Raw genomic sequence first — 19,593 nt, forward strand, 5'->3', positions numbered from 1 at the left:
TTATTCATGGATTAAATTGTTAAAACATAAAACACAACAAAAGTAAATTTCAAAATATTAAACAATTTAATTGTTATAATTTACTGAAATAATCCAATAAAATTTAAACCATTGGTCAATCAACTTACCTTATTCTAAGTTCAACATTTGGTATATACAAACAAATTTACTTAGAATCCGTTTTTACATAGTTCACAGAAAGTCTAATCAAATGTCAAAAGTAGCTTGAAAGGAATTCTACAATTTGTCAACTAATCATTTTTGTAATATTTTCTTATGGAAAGCCAAATGGCGTTCTATTTAATAAATATAATTAGTGAGAATCCAGAATAGATAATAAACTAATTACTGATTTCTTAAACAGTATTATTATTATTACTATCGTACCCGAGACATTAACATTTTTTTTAGTTTATTTAAGTGATATTTGTACCCAATAAACCATGATTTCCTTCCATATCCATTGAATAATTCATTTTACAATGTGCTTTCATTTTATTCAAAAAAGAAATTTCTATATCATACATACAAAATTTTCTTTAAAAAAAAAGAGAACTAAAAAGTAAACTCAAAAATCAGATGCATCAAGATTATGAATGGGGTTATAATTTAATTCTATTGGATTACTTATCCATGGGAAATAAATCAATATTTAAATCAGTAAACAAGCTAACAAATAAAAAGAACACGTAAATAGATACACAATAACCGACTCAGATTAGAAATAAATTAAAATTTTACCTAATATATATATATATATATATATATATATATATATATATATGCAGTTTGAAAACTTTTCCAAGGATACAAAATTGAACATTTGCAATAATAGATAGAAGTACATCCATATTAAATCCATATACTTACATTATTTTTACTAAACAAACAATGAGAAGAAATGAAACTTTACATTGAACTACTTATTAAAATTCCGAAATTGAATAATTGACTAGTTAGTTAAATGAATAGAAAGGTAGGTGATTTAAAAACAAAAAAATTTGTAAATCACTAATTAGTTAAATAAAAAGATAAATAAACTTATATTAAGTAACTAATTTATGATGCAAATATAAATACAAATATATTCAAAGCTCATTTTATGATACCTTTAATCAACTTAACATCTACATCGACTATGAAAAATAACTAGATACCTAATTTTTTTATACATTAAACCAATCTACGCTTTGAAAAAAAATTACTACAAATGAAAGTGAAAAGACAGATATCTCGTGAGCTATATATCATCTTAATATTCAAGTACAAACCGTTCAATATCCAAATTCAGTCAATCATACATAACCATTAATCTTAACTACAATTAAGACGGTCTTTTTTATACTTTAAACCGATGTACACAGTGAAACAATGTGATTAGTTTTAGTTTAAAAACAACCCTAGTGCTGATTTAACGAATGATAGAAACAAAATCCATCGAATTTACTAATTAGTCTCCTTAGATGAAATTCTAAACCTATAGGATGAAATTTTAACAACCGCGTTTAGTTGTATTCCTGAGTAAAGCGTCTTGAGATCTGAATAAGTAAATGTATTTTGTCACTTCCAATGTAATCTACTGCATTCATCATAACATCAAATCAAAAGAGTCAACAAATCATATTTGGAGACATGTCACTAATATACTAAATATAATAGATTTGTTGCATCATATATTCCATAATAAATTCCATGAAACTTATTTTATTAGCAGGTAATTTTTAATAAACATCTTTTAGTTTTTGTAGGCCACAATAAATAACAAATCAATAAAAGGTTTATTGTTTCTTTAGAATGTTTATGAAGATTCATCTCATACAAGGATAGTTTTCATGATGAACTGATTTAAGATGATGACACACTGAAAAATAGAAACCACTGAATAGCTGTTTTTTCTGATTTAGCACTGTTCTGCAGGTCATATTTCAAACCTTTGGATCTTATAATAGGCATAATACCATGCAGTCACTGAACTGATGTTCATTAATCTTTATTTTTTATCTAATTGGTTTGGTGCATTATGACTGATTTTGATACTGTATGTGATACACTTTCTATTTCGTGAACAAAATATATCGTAAAAAGAAAAAAAGTCCTTACGCTTATAATAGTTTGTTCTGAACTTAAAGATTATTCATTTCCTGCATCTTGCACGTTCCTTTGTAAACAATAAAGGGGAATGCTCGCTAACTTGTTGGCTAAATTGTGTGGTAGTACACTATATATATATATAACCTATTCGTACGTTTTACTCATTTTATCTATTTGATTATTATTGACTCATGAATTCCCCTGGTTATGCTAGTAATTTGCATATATGATGATAGGATCATTATTTACTTATATTGATGTACTTCTATCTGAAAATCTCGATGATCGAATAAGTTCACATATAGAAAAGCAATTACACAACTAAACTAGTTAAATAAATTGTGAATTTACACTGTTCTTTTAACCGTTGTGCTAAAATTTCATCATACATTTCCTTTAAAATATGTGAGAATTCATCACGTTCAACTCATTTACAACTCATACACACGTAATCGATCCCACGCTCTAGTTCTCTTACAAGCATCTTATTTTATACATGCTTAATAACAATAATAAATAAGAAAACAACCGTATATATATATATATATATATATATAGAGAGAGAGAGAGAGAGAGAGAGAAAGTATTTTTGTCCTCATTACTGGAAATTCTTTTATTTAGCAAAGAATCAGGTGAAATTTTTAAGTACAAACTGGATATTGTAACTTTGTTAATAACACCACCAGCACCCCTATCCTTTTTTGGCTAAACGAAGACAAAGTATGTCACTAATAATCCAGACTAAAGTGTAGCCCCTCATAAACTCCTTTCGACGTTGTGTATAAGGTTACTTAAAAACCAGTTTTAAATTTATCCCATTTGCTGACGTTTAGTTTCAGCATCTCAAATTAAGTTTTCTTACACAGACACTAATATTAGTAATGTTATAAACAATGTAAATTTTGAGTTATAGAGCAAATGGGATAATATAGCAGAATAAAAACAAATAATACTATCTATACAATTCATTTTAAGATTCGTATTTTAAATAATCGTTCGCCACTCCTTAGAATTCACAAAAAAAATATATATTTCACCAGATTATCTGCGACTATCACTTTTTTCATTGATAAATTAATCAAATGTATTCTTAAGCTTTACGTCTTCCTAATAACTAATTCCTTCAGAATTGAAATGAATGTCATTTTTCGTTTACAGATTAAAATTAGCGCGAAAAAAAACTGAATCATGGAGACATAAATATGTATGATAATATTGATAACGGTAGTTATTTGTTACAGTCATAATTTATCACAAGCTAATTAGACATTCAGGGAAATGAAATTATAGACAGATTTACTCCTAATTTGAAATATTAAAAGTAATCGTTTCGTTACTTAGCAACATATTTGGATAACAATAAGATCTTTGTTGGATTTATAATTTATTCATAACGTTAAATAAGCATTGTGAATATGGAATCAAGAGGGCGAGAACACACTGCAATACAATCACAGCACGAAAAAATGAAGAAAAACACCTGAAAACCATTCTTCAAAAGAACGGCTATCTAATCAATTTCATCAAAAAATACCAGTCGCACACACCATCAGAAACGAAATCAAGTATAAAAATCAACAAAAGGATCACCCTACCATACATAAAGGGCATATCGGAAACCACAACAAGGCTGCTGAAAACCTTCGGAATAGGTGTAGCCCACAAACCAACAAGGTCCCTCCACTCAATCTTATGCAAACCAAAAGATGAAATGGCAAAAGAGGACAAAACGAACATCATCTACAAGATAAATTGTACCAACTGCAATAAACACTATATTGGACAAAGCGGACGCCCCCTGCATCTTCGCCTACATGAACACCAATTAGCGGTCAAACGCCACGACATTTCTTCACTCGTATCAATACACGTGGACAACTACGGACATACATTCGACTGGGAAAATGTGCAGATTTTGGACAGAGGCAATTCCAAAAATACCAGAGAATTTTTAGAAGCTTGGCACTCAGGTCAATCAGCAATAAACAAACATATTGAAATCAATCCAATCTATCAACCAATCAAGAAAATTATGCAGGAACATAGGAACAAAAATCAAACCAATAGGAGATACAACCAAAACAAAGAAATAAACAACGACAGATTTAAGGTCAATAAGAACCAATCAACATCGAGGTGCAGAGGACAAGCTGTGAATCACATGTGGAGAAATTCAAACACTTCACTTCTTCCCGAAGTTTGTGCTGATGATGTCGTTCAGAAGGACGATGAAAGCTCCACGACCAAACCATCCAGCTCAGAGAACAAACCAACATCAAAATATGGAATCATCTTTAATCGATCTTAACATATTGATGTCAAACTAGTTTCTGTCAATTAGTAAATTATTTAGTTCCTATTAATCAAATGAATTGACATACAAAATAAGTGCGGTTATTTCCTAAAGAGTTAACATAAAATGGTTGGAAACATCCCTATACAATAAAGTAACTATCGTCATTTATTACGAACTGATTGTAATTACACTGAATGTTAATATAATCGCCTTTTTCAGGTTTATTAATTCTGAATTTAGTCATGTGAAGTCAGGGGTGGCTTTTTTCTAAATACAGAAAAGGTTGTTTTCAGTGGTTCCTCTATCGACCACCACCAGTCCAGGATGAAAATTTATAGATCAACCATTTACTTACAAATTGTATAACCTTAAATTAAAAAATTTTAGGGTTACAAAATAAATCAATAAAAAGTAGTAGGAAGAAATATAACGAGATAGCATATCGATACAAATTTTTTTCATCATTGTCTGATAATTTTGTGAATCATGAAGAAATTAGAACTACTAAACAGTGGTTTCGTCCTAGTTTGGTACTCTTTACAAATGTGCACCCACAACCCTGACTATACCCTCACAAGATGCCATTTAGCTATTCACTGGTTTATATCTTTGAGCTCAATACATCAGGTGTACCACTCTACAGTCATTCAATGGAATATAAGCTATGTATCATACAGGAAAGTTGGAGAGAGGTAGGGAAATAAAGATAAATTATGCTCTTTCCTAAACACACACATCTACACAATCAAAATATTTTATAATATTCTTATTTATTTATTTCTAATGTAGAATACAAAATTAAGGAACAAGAATAATAAAAGAGAAAACCTACAAGAAACATCACTCTACCGTCACGCTTACGATTCTAACTTATGTATACAGAAATTACCACATACATTATCATTATAATTATTATTATCATGATACGTTTGGGCGCATATTTGAGAAAACTCAACCTTAATTGCACGACATTACATATATATATTTATACCACTATTGAACACTGAATTTACTAATTACGGTAGTCGTGGTAATGCTGGATACTTTATATAATATATTAAATTATTGTTATATACAGTGTACATTGATTAAAATACGTGGTTTTGTATATAAATATTTACACAGCTGCATAATTATTCTAATAAGATACCTTAATAGATTTATATAGACAATGCTTTTTATCCCTAAAATCACTTGAAAAATAAATGTAATCATTCATTTCCATCTTACTCTTGGAAGTATATAATTCTAACACTATATCATCAATGGAATGAAATGCTTTAATCGTCTTAGATTTAACAGGTGACTTACTATAAGGGAAATGATTTTCAAATACATGCTTGTTTATTGAACTATCAAAAATACCTAAAACTTGTGCAACATTTACTAACATTTAAATGTAAATAAATATAGACATGATTATCAGACAACTAAGATAGGATCAACCTTTTCATAAATCCACAACTTCAACAGGGTAATTTACTACTACTACTACTCACGCCTGTTACTTATCGTGGAGGAGCATAGACCGCACACCAGCATTCTCCATCTAACCCTGTCCCAAACAATCCTTACCAGTTCTTTCTCGTTAACATTTATCCTTTTCATATGTGCTTCAATCTCCCGAAGTAATGTGTTCTTCAGTCTTCCTCTTTTCCACTTCCCTTCACCATTCCAAGTTGAGGATCGCCTCGTGATGCAGTTTGGTGATTTCCTCAATCTATGTCCGGTCCATTCCCAACGTCTTTTCCTAATTTCCTCTCCAGCTGCAAGCTGGTTTGTTCTCTCCCATAAAACGCTGTTGCTGATAGTATTCGACCAGTGAATGTTGAGTATTTTGCATAGACAATTGTTTATAAATGCTTGTACCTTCTTGAAGATGGTTGTAGTAGTTCTCCACGTTTCAGCTCCGTACAGTAGGACTGTCTTGACGTTCGTATTGGAGATTGTGACCTTGGTGTTAGTTGTCAGTTGTTTGGAGTTCCATGTGTTATCCAATTGTAGCAGTGCGGTCCTTGCTTTGCTAATCCTCGCCTTTACATCTGCATCCCATCCTCCTTGTTCATCAATGATGCTTACCAGGTACGTGAATATTTCCACCTCTTCCAGAGTTTTGCCATCAAGCGTGATTGAGTTGGTGCTCTCCGTGTTGTATTTGAGAATCTTGCTTTTTCCTTTGTGTATATTGAGGCCTATTGATTCAGAGGCTGCTGCTGCTGTTGAAAACTTTTCCTGGTACTGACAGTAGCGTGATGACTCTGTAATTCTCACATTTGTTCAGATCTCCTTTCTTTGGTATCTTGATGAGGTATCCTTCTTTTCAGACACTTGTTCTTCCCCTCAAATCTTCTTGAATAGAAAGTGAAGCATGTTTGCAGTTACTTCAATTTCTGACTTCAGTGCTTCAGCCGGTATATTGTCAGGTCTTGCTGCCCTCCCCTTTTGATCTGTTTTTATGGCCATCTTGATTTCTTCGATCGTTGGTGCAGTAACAGATATAGGGAGGTCTGTGTGTGCCGCTTCGATGTCCGGTGGATTCAATGGGGCTGGTCTATTCAACAGTTTCTCGAAGTATTCTGCCCATCATTTTCTCTGTTATTGAGTCTCCATGATTGTCTTTCCTTCTTTGTCCTTGACTGGTCTCTCCGGTTCGCTATATCTCCCTGCCAGTTTCTTCGTTGTATCATATAGTTGTTTCATATTCCGTTCTCCTTCAGCTTTATTTCGCCGTCGTTGCTAGCTCTCCCATGTATTTCTGCTTGTCAACTTCAATGCTTTTCTTCACTTGCTTGTTTGCTTCTGCGTAGTCTGCTTGTGCCTTGACTTTCTCTGCTCGTGTTTGGCTGTTGTTAATTGCTGTCGTTTTGTTATTCCTTTCTTCAATCTTGTCCAGGGTTCCCATAGAGATCCATTCTTTATGATGATGCTTCTTGCGACCCAGAACCTCCTAACACGTTGAAGTTAGTGCTTCTTTGATTCATTTCCAATAGTCCTCTATCGTAGTTTCTTGTTCTTTCAGTAGATCCTGTAGAGCTTGGAACCTGCTGTTGAGAGTTAACTTGAATTCGTTGAGTTTGTTAGTATCTCAACATTCACATATCTATAAATGACAATTTATAAATAATTACACAATAAATATGGCATCTAGAACAACACATATAAGCTAACAATATTGTTTTCGATTAGATCCTCATCAGGCTTTACTCTAATATACAGTAATATTTATATGCATATACGAAATTATTAAACCAATCATCTAGCCAGTACACACACTTCTTAAGCTTTGTACCTCTCCACTATAAAAGAAACTTAGTAAAATGTCTGGCAAATAGAGCTAGGAAGATTTGCTCAGTCGATTAAATCAATAATGAGTTAGAGGTTATCCATAATATGTTGATTGAAAGGGGTTATCCGCAAGGATTCCTGGAGAAACATTTGCATTTAACAAATAAGAAAATAAAGATATCAACAGCTGCGAAGAAACCACTCTTCCTGAAACTACAATTCAACGGCGATTTAGCTGATGATGTACTACGGGATAGACTGACTAAAGCAGTTAAGAGAACGTTTAATGCAACCAACCTCTTTCTTTCTTACTCGACACGATCTATGGTGATTCCCCAACTAAAGGATAAGTTGCCTGGTTATGTCACTTCTATGTGTATCTATGAATTCAGCTGCCCCTGTGGAGAAAGCTATATTGGGCGCACCACCAGAAAACTAAACCAAAGAGTTAGTGAACACCTCCCTTCGTGGTTAGGAAAAGGTATGGTCAAGTCGATACGGAGCTCGATTCTTTCCCACTTGATTGATAGAGGTCATGAAGTTGACAGAAATCAGTCTTTTAAAGTTATTTATCGTATTCCTACTAGTTTTCCTTATGGGGTTCGATCTCGTCTCTTACACATAACAGAAGCTATGGGAATTCGATTCAACAACCCAAGTCTTTGTGTTCATAAGAAATTTGTAACACCCTTATCTCTTCCTTGGCCTTAATAAATAATTTTATTTTCCATACTCTTTCTTCGTTTATTTTCCTTCACCCCCCTATCAATTATTTACTTACTATTTTTCTAATATTCGCTTCACGGTCCAATTATCTAAACACTTCTTATTACGTAATCTTATAATTTCTATGAATGTTATTTCAGTGTCTATATTTTTCTAATCACTGACCTATTTTCCTATTATGTAACATTGATTCAAGCCTTTTATTATTCTTATCACAACTATTACACCTGTCATTACACTATCAATTTGTACTTTTCACTTATTATTAATTTTAATTATGTAATCTATTCCATTGTTATCATTGACTCATAAACTGCCTTGATTGGTTTAATATTTCGTATATGCATATAAATATTACTGTATATTAGAGTAAAGCCTGATGAAGATCTAAACGAAAACAATATTGTTCGCTTATATATGTTGTTCTAAATCACAATATGGGAATTTTTCAAATATGGCATCCTCATGTCATTTGCTGCAGTTACGCAGATCGCAACCTCTATTTACATGGAGTCCAGATCTCTTAGACATCTTTTTTTCCTCATAAAATAACTAGAGAGACTGTTTAATAATTTGTTGTTTATTATTTAAAATATACTTAATTCTTTATAGGTAAGCATAATAAGTGTTAATATTGTTCTAAAATATCATTTCAAAATGGATCTAAACTGCTTTTACTTGTCGTTTCTTGGCAATAATGATCTTCTCAGACCGTATATCATATGAAATGTATAACCTTTGTTTTAGTTTTTAATTCGAGATTCCATTATGAGTATATTTGTTCAAAGTGACAACGTAATTTGTTCATTAAAAAAATCGGCTAAACAAATATTAAATAAATCATTATGTAATTTACCTAAGTAAAACAAACAATTCTAATTGACAATTTTCAGACAAATATTGATTATTATCTTAGTTATACTGATAGGTCCTGAATTCGAATCCCGGGATCGTGGATGCGCACTGCTGAGGAGTTTCATACTAGGACGAGACGGACGTCCAGTACCTTGAGGCTTTCCAGCGTGGTCTAGCTTCAATTGACTTATGAGTTCAACTATTAAATTGACAATAATTTAATTGTTCAGTGTATGCTACAAATTTCGAATTAATGAGAAATGTACCAACGATTTTGAGCACCTATAACATTACTTCTGTGACAAAAAGCATTTATTACTGTTGTCAATAACATACTTTTATTTTCCTTAATACAAATTTTTATGGAATTCGGTTCTATTTATTAAATTCTGTTCAGATGTGAATCTGTCTAACTATGTGTTTTTTGTTACTATTGCCAATAGTTTGCGCTTAAACTTCAAAAACGAGTCATCTCGAAGTGTTATGTATATTCAAAATGAAACTTAATTAGAATACCGGTAATAAACAACTTAAATTTTAACTACTATCGACATGATGATTCCTAGAAAATTGTTTATTGACTTTTATGCATGGTCAATCTACAAACGTCAACACATTATTTGACGGTCCGTATTTAACTGCAAAAACATTCCGTGCACTTTTGTGAATAACTCTGTCTTGGTTATCTTAATAATTTCCGATTTATTACAGTCAAATTATTTAATACCTATTTATATTCTTAATTCAAGGAAATCCTTTTGTACCTCTTGGACCATTTTAAACGACTGACAAATAATTGTGAAGTGAATAAAATGGATACACAAAATCTAGCAACTTGTCTTGCTCCTGTGCTATTCTATCCTTCACCAAGTTCTGCGAGGAATCTTGATCCAAATATTTTGGAACCTAGAAAAATGGCCGAAATATTTAAATTTATTTTAGAAATTTGGCCAGATGACCGTTCAAAGTCGTATAAATTTAATCCTGCAGAATCTTGGACTTCACCCTATTCTTCAAATCCTCCACTACCAGAAGAACAACATCAAACTGGATTTCACCCCCAATATCATCACCATCCAAAACATCGATACGATCAATCCAGTCATCGAGCATCAAGTGCCATTAGATCGACAATATCCGGACCAGCTGGAACTGGACTGGGCTATCGATCTCCACACACTGTACAAAGATCTAGCATTTTAGCCAGTAAGGCCGAATCAGGTAACTTTTCAATCTTTCGTAGTGCTTTAGTAAAAGTTATCTGTTTTAGACAATTAGACTTATCTAAATTCCGTTGTGACCGAGCGTTGTGAATTTTTTGTTTCATTTTTCAAGTTCAGTGGATAGGAGTTCCCGAAAATGTTAATTATTTGGCGGAGTATGACCTTTGTATATTGTATGGAACAGTTTGCCTTTGATTACGAGTAACAGAGAAAGCAGTGATTACACTCAACATTTATCCAATATTGTGATTGCTTAATAGTTTTAAAAGACAGGTCACCGTCAAGTAAAATAATTATTTTAAAGTTACTGTTATGAGTGAGGATAAAAAAAACCTACTTCGAATTTTGTACGAACAAAATATGTATTATTTGAGTACGTGACATTCAACAAGCTTAATATTTTTACAGCCAACCTTTTGTCAATACATACTCATTAGACTAATATCTTTTAATAAGTAAGGTAAATAATATTACACTACTGATTATTAGTATGGGAAATTTGTGGAAGTTGTATTATTTTCACAGTTGAAATCACGAACTGATCTTACCTGGACAACCACTGAAAACCTCGAACCACTGGAAGCACAAATCCCCCATACCAACAATTGTCATGTGTTCACTAGTCGTTAGTTTTAAGATGTAACTCCTGAAGTTCTAATAGGAAGCCATTACCAATGGGGTTTAATCTGTTTCGGGTATGAGATAGTCATCCATCGCAGGCAGTGGATGAAGGGTTGAGCAAATCAGGAATTTTTAAAAGTTAGACACTGAAACTATTGGATGACTACTAATTGATTTATAGGTTAAGGACCAGCGTTAGATTCCTGCATATGAGGTCATGGATGAGCACCTCTGAGTAGTCCCATACCAGGACGCTACAGCCGTCCAGTGTTTCGACGTTTTAAATGATGGTCTAGCTAAGATCAGTCAGCGATTTTAACTGTGAAAATACTACTGCTTATAATCAAGTAGTCACCTTATGAGCAGAATTTTATACTGGTTTTGGTCCTTCTTAAACATAACGATAATAATATTTATGAACCAAATGAATAAACGTTCTGAGAAACAAATGATCCCTATTTTCATAAATCCAAAAGTACTGCTCCGTGTTCAATACTAAGGCATATGATTTGCTTAATTACTCATCTTAAATGAACTTACTGACAGATTTTGGTAACCAGTTTTGTCAGGTACACTTAGTGTTGGTAATCTATATTTCTAATAACAATTTCGTGTAGATTTTCATCGGGTCAGTTGTTTATAAATTGGTAATAACGACACTCAAGAGTGAAGCATATATACGTACTAATCATTTCAATATGAACAGATCAATAAAGATACGTAGGCCAATTTACAAATCTCAACTTCCATACTATGAACGTTTCACTGAAAAACATTTTATGTATTTCAATAGATTCCTTTGAAATAGAACTCAGGATTTTACAATCCAGTACCATAAACTGAACAAAAAAATTAGATAATTCCTGATGATATATATTTGAAATAAAAATAACAGTTTCGATCGTCTCACCATAAATTACAAGGTGAATAAAACAATATTTGGTGTTTTCTTGAAATTATTAGAAAGGAAAATGCCAAAAAAATCAAGTATTTGAATAAAATAACATATCATTACTCGTACTTCCATTTACAAGAATTTGGCATATAATTTACAAGGAAAAGCTTTTAAATGAGGTGTTAAGTGATGAAATTGAAATGCTTTTGATAAATCATTAAATGAAATAATTATTGAAATGCATGTTTGTACACTGAACGGCTTTTGGAACCAAAGCAAGAACAAGCCTTATCAATACCTTGATACTTAGACATTTAACAATATGATAATAATCTAAAATTAATGAACCGAGTGTCGTCAGTCCTGATTATAACTAAAGAGCTTGAAAATTACCCCTTATATTCTCTAGTTGTAATACGCATTCGTTAAAAATTTCATTTGCCTGTTTTAGTTTATTTACTATTTCTGTTTGACTGATTTGACTAACCAATTATGTAACACTATCCTATCTTCTGTTTCTACATGTTTTTTTTTCAAGCCCAAGTGATTTATCATACTACATAGCATTTAAGTTTATATCTTTGTACCACAATCCAGTCTTTTATTCTCTTTTAACACTATGATTTTTATCTAGCTTAAATAAATGTAACCTCGTATCGTTTATCACCGTATTTACAGACATAACTCATGAATTATCTAGAGTGTGATTTAATTCTTGATGGATTTAATTTTTGATCAAATAATTTCTGTTAGCCTAACAGTATAACACGACTAACCATAAAGGGATTTGCATTGTTTTAATGTATTCTGTGTTGATATCATGGTTTTTTCTTCAATATTCAGTGATAATGCTTAGAAAATTACTGATAAATTCTTAATACTGATTACTGTATTTGTTGTTGCGCTCTCCCTTCCAGATAAGTCAGATTATGCAGGAATAGGTAGAAGCGGAACTGTGAAATACGGAAATGGATCTAATGGTTCATCAAGACAAGCAGTTGGTCAAGAAGGACATCGGAGAACTAGTAGAGATCCTCGACAAACTGTTAGTTTTGGTAATGCAAAAACTATACGAACACATTCAGCTCAAAGAAAAACATTATCTCAAACAGATATCACTTTGGGTAGCACCAGAGAGTATACAGTAGGCTTTGATTTCCGAGATCAGCAGGTGATGCTTCCAAGTGATGAGTCAAACATCCGTGTACATCCGCGTTTTCAAGATATTCCAACAACCGGATCTACCGGAACAGATAGTGGAACACGCTCAAGCTTATCAGTTGGTTCAAGACAACCCTGTCCTCCATCACATGCTAGCTCATCAGTTGACAGAGGTGAGCTCAACAGAAGTTCTAGCCAGGAACGTCAGAATTACGGGCGAACTCATAGACTCTCTAGACGTTCACACCCATTTAGTTAACCTTTCCCTATTCCAGTAATATTAAAAAACATGTTTGAATTAAATCCCAGTTAAAACGAAACATGCCACACCTTGACTATTTTCATATAACCCAAATCCCTCCAATCAATAATGAACCTCAAATATTGAAAAACTTAATTTTACTGAAATGTAATATCTCTTCCTCTCAGAAGATGTACACAAAATGTATTCAGTTAAATTTTATTTATTCCGTAAATATTCCTTCCTAACTTTTCCTTTTTAAGTAACCAATAAGTAATGCTGAACAAGGAGTAAAATTAATTAAATTAAACGAGTGGGTCTAAACCAAAAATCGATAAAGGACAAGTGCATTTATTGATTTCTTAAATAACCTTAATATTATAATCATGAAATATTATCAAAAAAACTATTTTTATTACTTCACCTTCATGATACTATTATCATCTTCTCATACTAAATCCTGTTCTCTTACTACCTATTATATTAAATCATTTTCATTTTTTACTCACCAATAAAATGTTATTGTTTACAAAATGTAGAGAATACGTACATTCCTTCTCTGTTGATGGTTATATGTCTTTTGAATCTTTGTTAAATTTCCAGTGCACTTCTATGACATGCTTCCTAATCGTCGTTTGTTTCCGTTGTTACTTGATTTGGATTTGATTCTTCAAAAGTAAGTATTGTGTTAATATGAATATGAGATACCACTATCCAAATGGAAAAGTAACTCTTAGGATTTCTATTAAAGAATAGACCTGTAACGGATTGTCATCACCACTACCATCATCGTGATTTCCATGTTATGCTTGTTAAAATATGGTTTTGATTAATCTTTACGAAAAACAAAGATATACAAATATGCATAAAATTCATGTATGCTTGATGTAGACTGAGACAATTCAGTGATCAATATTTTATTTTGCTTCAGTGATTTATTTCAATAATTTACGATATATGATTCATAAATTGATTAATTGTCTATACTTATTTGTTGGCTGGACCAGCAATACTTCTTCAGTACTACTCTCATAGTACAACTTTCATACATTCACATAAATATACTGAACCATATACTCTTACTTTTGGTATCGCATTGATAATCTAAATAATGACGTAGATCAGATTGGTTTTATAAATTGCACAAATATATCATTTATACGCACAAATATATTATGGATTTCAATGTACCTGACTAAATATGTATATGTTTTACATGTATACAAACTTACAATTATTTGCAAAACCTGCCTAGAAATACCATGAAAATAACTAAATATAAATAAATAAAGTCATATGTATACTGTTACTATAAGCACTCCTACTCATCTCTTGGCAGTTTGAATAAAAGAAAATTTCCAATTACTAAAGAACAGACGTGTTTACATACATTTACACTCAGTCACTCCCTTCTCTTTCGATTTTTTTTCTTCTTTTTGCTTGTTATAATCAATTCAGCTGTATTTTCAAGTTGACAACAACAACAACAAAAAACGCATATATTTATATCTTAGTAATTTAGACAATAGAGATTTAATTTTGTTTGACAATGTTTACATTTATTACTCTCATTATATTATTATTATCTATAAATATTGTTATTATTACAAATAATGTAATAAGAATAATAACAATATTGACAATATTCATAATTTTTAGATTTCATGTATGATTTATGAATTAAACTACAGGTTGTACTTTCAATTTATTCTAAATCTATGGTAACTACCTATATAATTTGTATTCAATAAAATAAATCAATGATAATTACTATTATAATTATAATAACAATAATAATGTGAGTTTCTTTTCCTAATTTTAAATTATTTAACGAATTTGTTAATGGTTATATGGTCGGTAAGTACGCGTGATGGATAAATAAATTACCATTATTTTTATCAAAATAGGTTTCTGTGGAGATTTAGTATTTTCATAGTTGACCACCAGGGAAAACCCGGAAGCACTGGACGGCCGTTTCGTCCTATTGTAGGACTCCTTAGCAGTGTGCATCCACGACCTCGCCTCGTGAGATTCGAACCCAGGACCTACCAGTCTCGCGTCAGAGCACTTAACCACTAGACCACTGAGCCGGCATCCAACGGTGTTAATGTCTAATTCCAACCAATTCACGAAGTTGAGCAGCCGTTCACCAATTGTCTTCAGTGAGTTTCTGTCTCACAACAGACGTAGTTTGAACTCCACTTGTCACTGCTTCTCACTAGAACTCCTGGATTTACCTCTCGAAGTCAGTTACTAGTGAGCATATGATCATTATTATCAGAAGGAGTTTTTGTGGAAACTGGTACGTCCTGAGTTCGAATCTCACGAGGCGAGGTCGTGGATGCGCACTGCTGAGGAGTCCCACAATAGGACGAAACGGCCGTCCAGTGCTTCCGGGTTTTCCCTGGTGGTCTAGCTTCAATTGACTCACGCTTTCAACTATAAAAATACCATTAGTTTACCATTTTTATTTGTGATTTAATGATAATGTTTAATGGCAAACGAATTATTGAATATTATTGTTTTATACTACTAATAACAGGCAAGTAGTAAGATGAGCATAATAATACATGTTCTGGTTAGCTTCCAGACAACTGTTTCATTTGTTGACTGATGACAACTGCTTAAAGTACTAGTTTTTAAATAATTTTATTTCTGTAGAATGTACATTTATAAATTACGATTGGGCCTAGTCCTATTCCCAGAATTATAGATTGAGTTAACTTTTATTCTTATACTTACCTTCAGATTATCTGTAATAAATGACCTAAACAAATAATTCCAACTTCTTTGATGTTTTTACCAATCCGTGTACTTTAAAGAAATGAAGCTGACAGTAATAAAATTTCAAATTTCCATGTTTAGAACTATTTGTTTAGCACAACGTAACGTGTAGGGTCGAATTATTATTTGATAGTGTATACCATTTTTAAATCAAATAAGTGAACGGTAAAACTGATTTCAGTTTCACGTTCCCAACCAAGCCATTTGAAAATATGGTGGTAGGTGTTCGTTTTTAAATTGTAAATATTCTAATAAATGAATCATGGATAACCAAGTCTTAAGAAGCTATTGAATATGTGTAAATCAGTAATGACTAATCAATGAAAATTATTTCACTTTTTCCTGGCATTTTCTTTTTACTATCACCGTAGAATGGTGACATCATTGATACACATTTTCAATATATCCATAGCATGTATCCTCCTCAATTTACTTCAGCACATACAACTGAAGGATTTCTCCCTTATTGAAGTAAATTTATCTTCTATAGGAAAAATTATCATTGATATACACCATACTTCGTAAAAGTGTTCGTATATGCTAGCATTTACATGGAGTCAGTTTTAGAAAATCTGGCCTGATTAAATTACAAAAATCACGTAGGCCCTAGTGTTTTTATGTTCAGTGGTTTACATTGCTTTAATCAAGTTCTAAGCAGATATATATGTCAGCATAATGACGTTATATGTAAAGGAATGTGGTATCATTTCAAAAATACAAATACAACGTATAATAAGTATTCATGAAATAAAAGATAGTAGCGATAGCACTGTAATTAATTTTAATGTGTAGGTATTAATTTAGATGCAATACAAACTAACAGGAGCATTTATACTTAATTACTTACGCCTATTACTCATCGTCGAGGAGCATAGACCGCACACCAGCATTCTCCATCTAACCCTGTCCCAAACAATCCTTACCAGTTCTTTCTCGTTAACATTCATCCTTTTCATATCTGCTTCTATTTCCCAGAGTAATGTGTTCTTTGACCTTCCTTTTTTCCAATTCCCTTTCGGATTCCAAGTTAGGGATTACCTCGTGATGCAGTTTGGTGATTTCCTTAATATATGTCCAATCCACTTCCAACTTCTTTTCCTAATTTCCTCTCCAGCTGCAAGCTAGTTTGTTCTCTCCCATAAAACGCTGTTGCTGATAGTATTCGACCAGTGAATGTTGAGTATTTAGCGTAGACAATTGTTTATAAATGCTTGTACCTTCTTGAAGATGGTTGTAGTAGTTCTCCACGTTTCAGCTCCGTACAGTAGGACTGTCTTGACGTTCGTATTGGAGATTGTGACCTTGGTGTTAGTTGTCAGTTGTTTTGAGTTCCATATGTTCTTCAATTGTAGAAGTGCGGTCCTTGCTTTGCCAATCCTCGCCTTTGCATCTGCATCAGAGGAACATCTAAGCTAAGTATATATTATTCGGGCATCAGAAATTTACAAAAAGATTACAATATGATTACTCGGGGTCGACTGCGATGCGATACATAGTTTCCCTGAAAACATTAGACAAATTAACATTCCACTTGATGATGTATAAGTATTTTGTTTCGTTAACTTGATAAAATTGGTTTCTCTCTTTGCATAAAAGTGTTTGACAATAAATACTATGATTTATAACAGGTTACCCAATACAAATTGCTTTTGTTAATCTTAAATAAAAATCTACTTGTGTATCATACAGTAGCCGATTGACAAATCATTAAAGGAATCTTGAAAGCTATTTTAAAGAGTAGTACAACATCGAAATATTAGTGTTTCTGTTAACTAATAATATAGTCCTTCACAGTTATTTTTGATAATCATAGAACATTTTAAGTGAGTCATTTCTATTAATTTGGCATAGTCATCCTAAAGTAACCATAAACTAGGTTATTCATCCGACTATTATTCAACCACGGCTTTCATCTTTATTCGAAGCCACAGAAATGTGAACCTTATATTTCACACCATCATAATTAATCGTAAATTTGTATATTCCTATTGTATTAGTTTTTGGTATTAATAAATATTTCAGATTCACGTCCGCTCAACTAATCTAGTATTTTTATAAATCTCTTCGTTACCCAATGAGCATCCAGTAACCTCATCAGTAAATTACTCAGTTCCCCTTATTTTATAATTATTTGACAGATAACCACTGTAGTCGAATATGTAAATTCTTATTAGGACTGTTAAAATTTGCATCCCTTCTCAATTTGTGAAGCCTCATTCGTACTCAATACACACTATTTTTTAAGTCTTCACTTATTGAATAAATAGTGATCGCTAATGGAAGATTTTAGAAGATCTGATGATTGGTATGCATATATTTTAGAAACAAATAATTATTATTTCATCTAAAGTCTTAATGGGTCACGGTATTTGTTGAGTATATATTTAACCGATTATAAATCCTAATTTGGTATGCGTCTAGAGATTTTATTATAGAAATTAAGATTGCAGCTCACAACAACATACTACTTGGAAAGGACTCACAGCTTGGTGGAAAATCTACTCTTGACAAACCTAATCCTACACTACCAAACGTTTAAAATAAATGTTGATAATCCTTGTATAAACCGACACTTTCAAACACAAAGAAGGTGAAGGTTCATAATGTATCTTAAATCCGATTGAAGCTTTTAACCAGACAGACAAGTGACCAGTAAAAATCTCGCAATCAGAACATTACCCTATTATTTATGACAACAAAAGAAATGAATCTGCGACCCTCAATTCGCGAGATATTTAAACCTTTTACGACGTCAATGTACGACCAAAAGTGTAACATCCATCAGGTGTGTCAACACCACTATGACAGCCAACAATTGAAAAGAGGACTAAGAATACAAATTATGATAAACAGTTACTAATAAACAAATGTTCATTGAGGTGAAAGTAATTGTTATGCATCTCAAGGTAGATTTATAGCAATAAAAAGAATAAATGGTACAAAATTCATGTAAATACTTACAAATACCACAGTATCGGAGGGCACTATATGCTTTATTGCTAAAAAAAATATATTTACCTCTGCACCAAATAAATTAAAGACAGCACCTAAAACTTTGCGCGAAATTAGGAACGCACCGTCAGATAATTTACATCTTATGAGGAACTAAGTTCTTAAGACGCTTAAGCGTGATAAGAACGGCTGTTATGCAACACCACGGTAAATATGACACACAACACAAACTAAATTACGAGGAACACTCCTAATGCAGATTTCATCTGAAACGCTAATTTCCCATCGATTGTAAATGTCTTGAACAAGGACATAATCAAACGAGTTTGAGTTTCCAGCAGGTATTCCTTCCCTCATTTCTAATTCTCATTCCCAACCATAAAGTATTTTTGTTTGCCACAATATTCTATACATTATTTGTAATGTTAATTGGTAAAACTGTGGTGTGGTCTACTTATATCCA

General features: G+C 32.2%; 1 protein-coding gene across 1 annotated transcript in view; it reads left to right on the forward strand.

The window, feature by feature from the left end:
* Smp_142730 (putative rho gtpase activating protein) overlaps nt 1-18,717 on the forward strand; it is a gene marked incomplete at both ends in the record, with an annotated part of 42,322 nt that extends 23,605 nt beyond the window's left edge. Inside the window, 4 exons of the mRNA XM_018789800.1 lie at nt 10,003-10,474; nt 12,910-13,326; nt 13,998-14,070; nt 18,600-18,717. Coding sequence (XP_018655206.1) covers nt 10,003-10,474; nt 12,910-13,326; nt 13,998-14,070; nt 18,600-18,717 — 1,080 coding nt within the window. The remainder of the gene's footprint in view (nt 1-10,002; nt 10,475-12,909; nt 13,327-13,997; nt 14,071-18,599) is intronic.
* Nucleotides 18,718-19,593: the final 876 nt, after the last annotated feature.

The sequence above is a fragment of the Schistosoma mansoni genome, chromosome W, assembly GCF_000237925.1.
Source record: "Schistosoma mansoni strain Puerto Rico chromosome W, complete genome".
Classification (NCBI taxonomy): domain Eukaryota; kingdom Metazoa; phylum Platyhelminthes; class Trematoda; order Strigeidida; family Schistosomatidae; genus Schistosoma; species Schistosoma mansoni.